This window comes from Lycorma delicatula, chromosome 1 (genome assembly GCF_047948215.1).
Source record: "Lycorma delicatula isolate Av1 chromosome 1, ASM4794821v1, whole genome shotgun sequence".
Lineage (NCBI taxonomy): Eukaryota > Metazoa > Arthropoda > Insecta > Hemiptera > Fulgoridae > Lycorma > Lycorma delicatula.
The window spans coordinates 47797990-47810408 of record NC_134455.1 but is presented as its reverse complement, the minus strand read 5'-3'; the positions used below and the strand labels follow the sequence as shown (position 1 = coordinate 47810408).

Here is a 12419-nt window from a genome sequence, read left to right as displayed (position 1 = left end):
AGGGACATCTACATCAGTAATCCGCCACGAGAGATAATAATGAGTTCTGCCTTCCAAAGAAGACAGCTGACACCTAATGCTACCATGTTGCCCTCAGGAACTAAGCTAAAAGCCTACTCGCAGAAGAGAGAAGATCCCGCGCCTGTCACTTTAAGCCCTAACTACTACTACACCCTAGTGCGTAGATGCATCAAGTATGCCACGACAGCATATCAATCTGCAAAATTCAGTCATCCGCAACGAATATCGTAATTAAATTTAAGCGATTGGAGTACAGCCAGCATAAACTAAGTCTGAGAGGACCTCAGGTCTGGTCCATCGAGAGCTGAGTATAACCTCTAGTCTCCCACTACAGCTCCAGTTTTGAGGACCGCCGGAATAGCACTAGGTTGATCGCAACCAACATTTACCCTTAATAAGTGTGCACTCCAATTCGACAAACCGCCATGCTAAAGTTAGTAAATTGTGCTCGGGGAGTAAACTCCCCGAATACAACCTCCATTGAGACTAAAATCTAACCGAGGCCATTGCCAAAGGGTCTACCTCTGGCCAGTTAAACTGCCTGGGCGGTGCCCTAGCCACCCAAGAAACCTACGGGACAAGGCCCCGCAAACGCCAACACAGGTACGAGAAGCACAGGCTAGTCAAGTAATTATAAAGCGGCGCAAGCCGCTAGGATATCTAAACTCTGATAGGCCGACACCATCAAGAAAATGCAGCAACCCAGTCTAAGACTGGGACTGAAAACCTAAAGGCCGGATCCACTCATGTCCGATGAGGAATCGACTCTGCAAGCAGAGCCAGCACCACCAGAAACCCGCGGTCGAGAAATAAAACTGCCAAAGAAGTGATTTGGCTTCGCAGAACAAAACATACAGCCTTGCTATCAGAAATGGGGTGGATCATTTTAAAAGAACAACTAAACGACCTGGCAGATCACCCAACTAACGATGGGCGGTGTTGAAAAACAACCCCAAGACCCACAACAACCCCTCTCCTAAGTCTGTGTGCAAACACAATGCCTCAAAGAAGGAAACTAACTATTCAAGGAATTGAAATACAATTCTACGGCACGTAAGTAACAGCCACAGTCCTTACTGTTGACCGAATGCTTGTACTCTTTGCGCAACCTTTTACAGTTGACGCACGATGGAGCCTCGGCTTTCTGCGAACAGTCGTCGCGCTTGTAACCTTCCGCGCCACAATGCGCGCAGACCGACATATACTTACAGAATTTGGCCCTGTGACCAAAACGACAGCACTTGAAGCACCTTTGCACATCAACGTACTCCTTGACCCTACAGGAAGTGAAGTCGACATACAACCTACCCTCACACACAAACTTCTGGAAGAGACCAGCACCGAGCTCAAAAATCCTGTGATACTGCTGGGCATCACGCTTTCCCGTCTTGAAGAGTAGCCTACACTCTTTGTTAAATTCGGCCTCATCCAATTTGGTGTTCTGCTCCCTCACAAGAGACAGAACCTCCTTATCAGATAGCCATTGGTCAATATCGTAGACAATGACCCGGGGCCTATGTTTGCACTTCGGGTCGACCTTGACCTCGAGCTGTTTCACCTCGGGAGACTCCTGGATGACTAGTACTTTCTCTTTGTCATTTGCAACCACTACCAGATCCTTGAAGGTCTATTTCCCTAATCTTGAGGTTCTTTCGGCCCCTACGAAGAGCGACCTGAAAGTCTTCCTTGAATTGTCTACAAGTTTTAGTAGACCCCTAAGGCTTATTTACAAACAGTACCTCGGGCTGCTTCAAGGCTTGACTAGCCTCATACTTCCCCTTGACAACATCGGCGAAACGCCTTTGTTGCCTTGGAGCAGGCGTTGGGACAGTCCATTGACAAGGGAACAGTCTCTCACAGCGATAACGGAGCTCTTCCACGTCGAAGAGGAGGAATGGGAACCGATAGCTGGTGATCAACAAAGGCGCTTCACTGTAGAAGAACTACAGTGGGCGTCCAAGAAGATGAGCCTGCAGAAGAGCCCGGGCCCAGATAACATCCCTGGGTCCATCGTGAAGGTGTTGGTGGATAGGCACCCGTGGACGGTGTTAGACATGTTCAGTGGGGCATTGTCCACGGGGAGTTTTCCCGGCTGTTGGAAGGAGGCCAGGTTGGTCCTCCTCCCGAAACCGGGAGCCGAAGAAACCAGGAAATACCGGCCGATCTGCCTCATCAACACGATGGGGGAAAGCTGTATGAGAGACTGATCGCTGGAAGACTGCGGTCGGAGATTGAGGCGGGCGGAGGTCTCTCCCCAGACTAGTACGGCTTCGTTCGGGGAAGATCGACCGTCGACGCCATCCGACGGGTGCTAGAGTGGGCCAGAGTTCAGTCGGCAGGCACGTGGCGACGAAGGAAAATCCCATTGATCATTCTCCTAGACATCAGGAATGCATTTAACAGCGTGCCATGGGGAGTGATTATGGGAATACTCCGGGAGAGAGGGATCAGCGGCTACTTGCTCGCCGTAATAAATGACTATCTGCATGAGAGATCTCTGCGGGTACGCACAGAGGAAGGAGAAGATGACTTCAACATGTTTGGAGGCGTTCCGCAGGGGTCGGTGCTTGGGCCTCTTCTTTGGAACATCGCGTACGACGGCCTTCTGCGGGAAGAACTCCCGGAAGGATGCCAGTCGGTCGCGTACGCAGATGACCTCGCGCTGATGGTGTCGGGACGGACGGAGGAGGAGGTAGAAGATAAGGCAAACTTGGCGGTGGCAGTTGTCAGCAGATGGCTGGGGGAGAGAGGACTACGACTGGCACCGCACAAGACGGCAGCTGTCCCGATCACCGTCAGAAGAAGACTGAGGGGAATGTCCTTCATGGTAGACGACGTACGGGTCCACACGTCCGGTTGCGCTAAGTACCTGGGCGTGTGGATTGACAAGAATGGGCTGTCTAACACCCACCTCAGAGAGGTCACGAAGAGGGCCGAGAAGATACAAGACACTCTACAAAGACTAATGGGCAACAAGAGCGGACCACGGGCGAGCAAGCGACGGCTGATCCTTTCAGTGGTTTCCTCCGTCTTGCTGTACGCGGTCCCGGCCTGGAAGGACGCACTTTCGAGAAAGAAGAACGTACGGATGCTAGCCTCCCTTACCAGAAGAGCGGCGATACGCATAACATCGGCGTACCGCACCATATCTGGATGCGCAGTGGCAGTCATCGCAGGGGTGCCTCCCATCGAGCTGCGGGTCGCAGCTGGTCTCCACATACGAAGGAACGCCGAAGGCGGAAGCCGGGAGGCAGCTGATGGTCAACTGGCAGGAGATGTGGAGAACGGCTACGGCTGGGGCATGGACCAGGAGACTGATCCCGGACTTGGGACCGTGGGTCAGGCGGAGGCATGGGGAGGTAGATTACTTCCTCACGCAGTTCCTGTCTGGACACGGGGAGTTCGGGGTCTACCTACATCGGTTCAAGAGAAGACGGACACCGAGGTGCTTCTACTGCGGTCAGGATGACACGCCGGAGCACACCTTTTATGAGTGCGAAAGGTGGGCTGTGGTCCGGCGTAGGCATGGCACAGATGGCCTCACTCCAGAAACAACTGTAGCTCACATGCTGAAAGGGAAGAGAGAATGGGATGCGGTACAGAGCATGGTGGCTAGCATCCTGAAGACGAAGGAGGTACATGGAAGAGAGTGGGGAGAAGACTTCTAGGCGCGGGTAAGCAGCAATGTGCCTAGCAAGTATACTGTGTGTTTCTTCTACTATATATATTATTTTTGTGTTGTATTGTATTGTATTGTGAATTCATTGTCTCCATTGTCACTGTGGTTGGTACTCTACGGCCGGTTCGAGATGACAAGCACGATCGCTTCGACCGTGTGCAGGAGGGCCACGGCTAGAGGTGACATCGCCGAAGAGACAACATGAAGTGTGGGTTTCATTTATTATGTATTTTCCTTGTATTGTATGATTGTGGTATTATTTTATTTTATCGATTGTGTTCCTTCTAACGGTTACGAGGGCACTCACAGCGAACGTGCCCGCGGATTGCGGAAGGAGGAATAAGTTCAGACGCCAACGTGATGGGCTGCAACTGAAGGGAGGGTTCTTCGCTATTGTCCTGATTGTGTTTTATTTATCTTATTTTATGTCATTTTATTGAGTTGTTTTGTGTTTTGCTGCTGGTTGAGGAGTGCAATCGCAGCCAACGTGATAGTGGTGGCTGACTGCGACGAGAGCTGCCGCAGCAGCGGGAAGTTACTGTGTTTACTGAATTTTATTTTATTGTAGTGTGTATTTCATTTCTTTTGTTTATGTTTTTGTGTTTATATTGGTGGCGGGATGGCATACACGATCACTGCGACCGTGTGTAGGAAGGCCACGACCAGCGGTGACGAAGCCGAAGAATGAGACGGATGGGAAGAATAGACTTTTATTAATTATGTATTCTGTATGGGTGTGTTACTAGGCTTAACTGCGTTTTCCTGATGGCGGCTAAGTGGTGGTGTGAGTGTGTTTTATTACTTGTGTTGTGTCCTGCGGATGGGTGAAAAAAAAAAATAAAAAAAATAAAAATAAATAAATAAAATAAAATACAGGGGGCGAATCGTGGTCGCCGTGCAGGGCCAGGGAGGCAGCCTGGATGCAGAGGACGCTTTGGCTCCTTCATATGCAAGAATGAAGGTCAGTTGGGGTGCTCCGATGATGCATTTGGGACCCTCAGGTGTGAGAGGGGGACGCGGCGGTTTTCCGGCTTCGCGCAATGCGTAGCCGGCAACCTAGTGTAGGGACGGGAAGGGTAGCCTCTAAGTGGAGGGATGGAGTGGTCGTCCAGAAGGGAGGGCTGCTGCATCTTGATGAAACTGAAAGGACCCCGATGGGACGCCAAAGAAAAGGCAAGACAGGGGGGCAGTCGACTGCCACGACACTCCGACATTCCTGCGCATAGCCTAACGGCGGAGGCCGGGGATGTTGGGGGTGTTTAACAAAAAAAAAAAAAAAAAAAAAAAAAAAAAAAAAAAAAAAAAAAAAAAAAAAAAAAAACAAAAAAAAAGGCGTTGGGACAGTAACTATTTTGACCTCCACGGGCTTAGAGGCCAACTTCTCGTAGCCATCTGCCAAAGCAGACAGCACACCCTTAATATGCCGCAATCGCGGCAACATCCTGCCTCTCGCACTAGCGCTGACGCTCTTGGGACTTTCTATAAAATCGAAGAGATAGTCCAAGTTCTGTTGTGCCGCTGCCAGCATTGCACCAGAGCTGCCAGGTTGACCCTGGGCAGCCAAGAAATCCTCCACCAAAGGATCACTCTTACTCTCCCGGGTAGGAGCCCTAATCTTCACCTCAGAGAGCTCACTCTTCGAGCAAGAGGGGAACGGTGAAACCTCCGCTCTCCTCTTGCACTCAGGCCGAACTACCAGCTGGTCATCTAAACTGGCCAGAGTTACCCTAGCCTGCCTACTATCAGGACGAGACATACTTGCTGTATTCCTTCTACCAAAACTCTGGGCGAGCCCACGAATGTGACTACTGCCCGCAGCGAGCCACGGACAGCTGGGAACCTTCTGTATTCCCCTGTCACTCTTTGCACCTCTTGGCTGCTTCTGGATCGATTGAGTGCAATACGGAACACGTATGGCATAAAACCACGGATAACAGCCCTCGCTCTGAAAAGAGCGCAAGCAGGACTAGGAAAAATTCCCTTGCTTGTTATGAGGACTTATTTCCAGAAGGTGTTGCCACCTTTCAGCCCCAATGAGGCGGGTACGTGTCGCACAAAGCAGCTCTCTTCACCTCCGATAGAAAGTGAAAAGATGAATCTTAAATAGCAAGTGCTCACTGTGTTCGCAATCCCACAAATCAGTAAAGCCTGAAACTACTGGTAGGTCCACACTCGACCAGCAGCCAAAAACACTAAAAGCAGATCTAAACACAGCACTCTGGACGCACTCAAGGAGACCAGAGTTTGACCCCCCCACCGACGGTCCCAAAGACCGTCGCAGGACCCAACCTGGTGCCCAATTCCCCAACATCTGTAGCAATGCTCCTCAGCTGACCTCCTTGAAACCTGGCAAGACACCCACCCACCCAATGCAGATGCAGCCATCCTTCAGCAATTTACCTGCAAGTAGAGGCAGAACCACCGTTGCCACTTTTGTATCCTCAAATGAAGACCGCAGGGAGAGGACATCTATCGACACTGAGTCTCCAGCCATCTTGCGAATATCATGCACTAAATCCACCTCAGAGGTAAGGGCGTCTATGTCCTTTATGAGCAAGTGAACACGTCAAACACCTCTACCAGCCGTAACTTGAAGAGAGAGCTAAAGAAGAGAATAAGAACAGATAGCCTAAGAATGCAGCCATATACTAGATGATCAGAGACCAACAAGAGAAGACCGGGACTGAATATGAATAACTCATGCTTGAATTTTATCCACATTGAAGAAGAATATATTTGATGTGGTTGTCAAAGAGAAGGATGGAATGACACTGAACAATTATTATTGAGTTGAGGTTTGTGGATGATCCATCACTGGGTTGAAGTTCCATATGTGACTGATATTGAGAATGAGTTAAAATGAAGATGCAGAAAACTTAAATGGTATGCTAGAGTAAATACAACAGAACTTTATGACAAAATTCAAGGATGTACTGTAAATGTTGATTATTTGATAGAAATGATAGAAATAATTTTAAATGATGAAAATAATACATATATTTATGTATTTCCATAACACAAAGTGGAGAATTTTAACAGAATAAATATTTGACTGCACTGAATCATTTGAATGTTGAAAATGTCCAACTATTAATCAGGTGTCATTCTTGGACTGTATTGGGTAGAAATTAAAAATTCGAAAAAAATACAAAAGATTAATTTTATTTTGTGTAAAAATTTGTTTTATAAATTTTTAATTTACTCTAATTTATTAAGGTGGGCAAGGAATGAAAAAACTATTATTAATTATTACACCTTATCAATTGTTTTTAACAATATAAGATAGTGGTACCCAAAGTGTGTACCTTAGCATTCTGAAGAATCATGACTTCTTCACAGAGGGCTGCAGAATATTTCACAATTTTATTAACATTTTCAATTTAATATCATAGGACGTGACATCTGCCATGCTGGTGCAAACCACCTATTGTTTGTGGAAGCTCCTGTAAATGGTTACAAGATGATGCCAACACTAGTCTCTCAATAGTTTTAGTAGTTTCTTGAATTTTTAGGAATTTTGAGTTTGTTTACAATTATAAATAAATGTCGACTTTGCACTGTTTTAGTGTTGAAGTAGTTTTCAGATATTATTATATTATTGAATGTTGATGTTAGCAAGTCCGAGGAAATATTTTTCTCACATGCATTTTTAAAAATGGATTGGCTTTTACTAAACAGTAATAAGCATTATGAGAACAAAATGCATAGGGCACATCGACAACTATGTAAGAGCATGAAGAAACATAAAACTTGAAGATATGATGACAGCTATTTGGACTTTGGTTTTATGGAAGCAGAAGTCAATGACAAAGAGAACACAGAACACAATATTCTCTGTGTATGAAAGTTTTGGCATCATATTGAATGCTACCAAGTAAGTTGAAATGTCTTAGAAACCACTTATCCCAGCACACTTAGTAACTCTCATGATTACTTTAGCAGGAAGCTGAAAGAGTAATAAATAAAAGGGTAGTTTTTATAACCAGGCATCAATATCAAGCAATGCTTTGCTAGCATACAGAATCACATATATTGTAAGCAGCCCCATACATTCACAGAACAACTCATTTTACTGGCTGCTGTAGATATGGTGAATATTATGATCAGAGTATTTGCTAGGAAGCTTCTTTCAAAAGTGCCTCTGTCCAATAACACATTACTTGCAGATAACAGCAAACAGTGGAGGTCCTCAATGATTAATTAATGAAAATGTTAAGAGACAGAATTCAAAAAATTATTGGCTATTTTGCAAAGTTTACATGTCAGAATTTGACATGGGGTGCCTTGGAAAAATCTGCATTCAGTAAGGGTGTTGATAATCAAAAACATTTGGAAAACACTGATTTAAGAATTTAATAAAAATATATGAAATATGAATAAAACAGTCTATTCAGTTATTTTTTTCTGAAAACAAATAAGTACTTTATTAGTGACAATTGAGGATAATTATTTCAAGCTGAATTCACCATGATGGCATAATGAAAATTGCACCACACACTTTTTCATAAGAAAAACTGAGTTTCATTATGGTGGTTTGTAAATAACTTACAGCACCCTGTTTGACATATAAAAGCAATACAAAAAATCATACACTTGAAATTTTTTATAATTAAAATATTTTTATTGCACAGTAAGGACTACTTAGAACAGAAGAACACTGGTGTTAAAACACAGGAGACAGTAATTACATAAAAAAAAGTATATATTACAAAAATTAAATCTTAGTGCAGATAATAGATACATACATAATGCTTCGATACATCTGGTCCATAGGCTCAAACTTCAATCGATATTCTGACTCATTCTGTAGAAACTTGTTCACCCTGTCTTCAGTCTGGAATAGAAAAAAATGCTGTTAACCAGCTAATTTATTTATTAAGGTATAAAATAATATCAACAAACACATAATTATGGTTCAAAAACAAGCTGTTTGTGAATCGTGAGAGAGGGCCAATCAAAGGAGGCTCTGAAACTTCCAGTGTCTGTATATATCTACTCCATACCGCTTCATTGATGAGGATATATTCCACAACCAGACAATCAGAAGTATGTTTGAATATTACAGCAAGGTTTTACTGATTGCAGGCAATCAATAATTACATTATTCATGAGTGAAAGTTTGCATCAAGAAAACTTTCTTCAGTCAATGCTAAATGCTTTTGTATGATTTGCAAAAATCCTATATGCTTTTGTATTATAGAAATGTTATGTTGTATTGTACAAATTGTAATAGATTAATACTGCCTTCAAGTTCAATAAGAACAATAATTAATGTTAACAGTAACAGTGCATTTGGAAAGTTGTCTGTGTACTGTAATTATGGAAGTGTAATGACGGAAATTTCTTAATTATTAGTTTCTATTTCTATTTAATAAAAACGGATATTACAATAACTGGAACAGTTTATAAAAGTTGTTGAAAATGACCTCCTTCAACAATACAACACTGTAAATGTTTCAATTTGTTTTCAAACACTTTAATCAGCTGATGTACTTGAATGTCTTGTGCATATGGTGTTATTGTGGTTTTTAGTTCATCAATTGTGTGCGGTCTGCTACGATACACTGCTTTTTTGCTGTCCCCCATAGAACGTAATCTGGGGTAGCCGGATTGGGTGATCGTGCAGACCACAAACCCTGTGTTGTTCACCAAAGACATTCTGTAAAAAAGCCACTGATCTGTCAGCTGTGTACGCTGTGGCGGAATCTTGTTGGAACCACTTGTGATTGATTTCCATGTATGTTAACTGACTAATGAAGTTTGTTAAAATAGCACACGAATGATCACTACTAACTGTATTTTCAGAAAAGATTGGATACACAATGTGCATTCTACTCACATTGGCCCAGACTCCACTTTTTGCTTCATGAAACGATAGTTTTACGTATTTCATGGGGGTTAGTCATTGACTAGTCATATATTATGTGAATTAATATACCCTTCCAGATGAAACCATACTTCATCTGTAAAAAAACAACGTAGAGAATAGCTACAGAATTTTGGCCAATTGCAAGTTTAAACCATTTAAAATAATTTAATCTTTTGGTATGATCTGTAAGTTTCAGTTCTTGAACACACATTATTGTAGGGGAAAAATTTCAGTTCTTTTCTTGCACTTTTATGGGCAGTAGCAAGTTTGAATTCTTGCTGCTTTGCTAACTTATGCATTGACTTTTATGGACTCTTGGCCACAGCATCAAAATATCAAGCAGATTCTGTTGCCTGAAAGTTTTTGATGAGTTTGAACTACATTGTGGCAAGAAGTGGTAGTATTTAGAAACTTTTCAGAAAACTTGTGCTTCTCAAAAACAGTATACTTGTCACCTTCATGAAAGATGTGTTCAAAAATACATTCCTCTACTGAAAGAACCATTATGTTTCTTGGAATTACTGATTCTGATAAACAAAATAATATAAAATGAAACAAAATACACTCAATCACAACTCAACAACTTAAGTCTTCGTTTACTACTGAGCAATGTTCAATGAACCAACCTAATGCTGAAAGATTCTAGCTGAGAGTAAAAATGATTTAGAAGAAACAATGAATGGCATGGATGAAGTCCTACGCAAGAACTACAACATGAAAATAAACAAGAACAAAATGAAAGTAATGAATGTAGTAGAAATAAAGTAAATGGACCACTAAATATAAAAGTAGGACAAGAAAATATTATGGAGGTAGGAATATTTGTTATTAGGGAAGTATTATTACTAAAGATGGACAAAGCAGGAGCGATATAAAATGCTGAATAGCACAGGAAGAACAAGCTTTCAGTCGGAAATACAATTTGCCTACATCAAAAATTAATTTAAACATCAAGAAAGCATTTTTGAAAGTATATGTTTGGAGCAGAGCTTTATATGGAAGTGAAATTTGGATGATCAGAATACCTGAGAAGAAAAGATTAGAAGCTTTTGAAATGCGGTGCTATAGGGAGAATTTAAAAATTGTACGGGTGGAGAGTGACAAATGAAGAGATGTTAGAGCAAACTGATGAAGAAAGAAGCATTTGGAAAAATATAGCTAAAAGAGACAGACTTATAGGCTACATCTTACGGCATCCTAGAATAGTCACTTTGATATTGGAGGGGCAGGTAGATCAGAAAAATAGTGCAGGAAGGCAACATTTGGAATATGTAAAACAAATTGATAGGAATGTAGGGTGTAGGGGGTATATACTGAAATGAAATGACTGGCACTAGATAGGGAATCTTTGAGAGCTGCATCAAACCAGTCAAGTCAAACTGCCAAAAAAAACAAAAAAAACATACTGACAAAAAATATGCTGAAATAACAGAATGAACCACATAATTTTAAAGCATACTGCACACCGACTTTCCTAATGCACTGTAGTAGTAGTAGTATTAGAATTTGAATATTTCCCCATGAATCTAACAGGGTCTGAGTTACACTTATAAATCAAAGACATGAAAGAAGGGATCAAGGTAAAGGGATGAGTAAGGAAAAAGAGAAACTACCAACAGAAAATGAGGGCTGTGTCATGGATAGGAATCCATCCATGTATCATGGATGAGGATGGGAATTGTGACTAACTCAAGACCTGTCCAGGGATAGTAACCAGAATAAAAATAGCCTACTACTGATCAGTGTAAACATATACAAGGCACCCATTAAAACATATAAAAGGCACCCAAGAACACGGCTATTAAAGGAATAACCTTGCCAGTCCCTGAAATTGTAAGGTGTATGGAAGTACCAAACTTAACTTTAAATTGTCTAGTTAGATCTTACTGAAGTTTTAATGATAGTAATGGTTAACCCATTTCATAAATAAACAATGTCTGACCAGTTGATAAGTATTTTTTATGAAATTGAAAATCTCCCAGTTCGTTAGCGATATTGAATTATTAAACCTTCTTGCATGTCAATCAGAAAGTTATCAAAAAGGTATTTAATACTATCATTTCATCTACATGTGATCAAGAAGAACATAATAACTCTAGGTCAACTAACAATGCTCAGCAATTGAATGAATTCTTTTGTATGTACTGAGTAACTTGAGTAAAAGGGAAAAGCACAATCCATGAAAATAGCTCTCCAGGTGATACTCATACATGCATCAGATTATCTGTCACTGTGTATGTCTACTTAACAATGCAACTCACAACAAAGGTCACTAATTGAATGAAATTTTTTTTCATGGTAAGGATTTTTCAACTTTTGTTTACATAAAATTTGTATTATATATTATATTATAATTATGTATGTCATCATTTTACAATATGTAGTAATGTATTATATTAATAATATATATTTTTTTCAATAAAAATCTCATCAGGATTTTAAAAATATAAGTAATAATTAACTAAAAGCATATATATCTCTCGAAAAGCATATATGGACTCTCATTTGTGTTATGTACATGAACATGTATATCCTGTAATTACCACAGCGGTAGAGAAAGGTAAAACTAATCTAGTTGACAGTATCTTCATTTCACTGCTACTCATAACATCTTCAGTAAAGCATAAAGCTTACACTAAATATACAATTTTCTATTAAAACCTTGTCCCCACTTAGAATTAAAACTGTCATCAATCAGGCCAAAACAAAATTAAATCTTATCTGCATATTATACAGTAAAAGAAAATATACCTTTTCTCGAAAAATTCTCAGTCTTTCTTTTTCTTCTTTTTGTTTCTTCAGCATTTCTTCTTTTTGCTCTGCACAAAAAAATTCAAACATTTAAATTTT

At 41.4% G+C, this 12419-nt stretch overlaps 1 protein-coding gene across 1 annotated transcript in view; it reads right to left on the bottom strand.

The window, feature by feature from the left end:
* Positions 1–12419, bottom strand: part of LOC142317948 (sperm-associated antigen 7) — a 55609-nt gene that overhangs the window by 30893 nt on the left and 12297 nt on the right. Inside the window, exons 2-3 of the mRNA XM_075354483.1 lie at positions 12321–12388; positions 8446–8534 (exon numbers count right to left, since the gene is read on the bottom strand). Of these exons, the coding sequence (XP_075210598.1) occupies positions 8446–8534; positions 12321–12388 (157 nt within the window). The remainder of the gene's footprint in view (positions 1–8445; positions 8535–12320; positions 12389–12419) is intronic.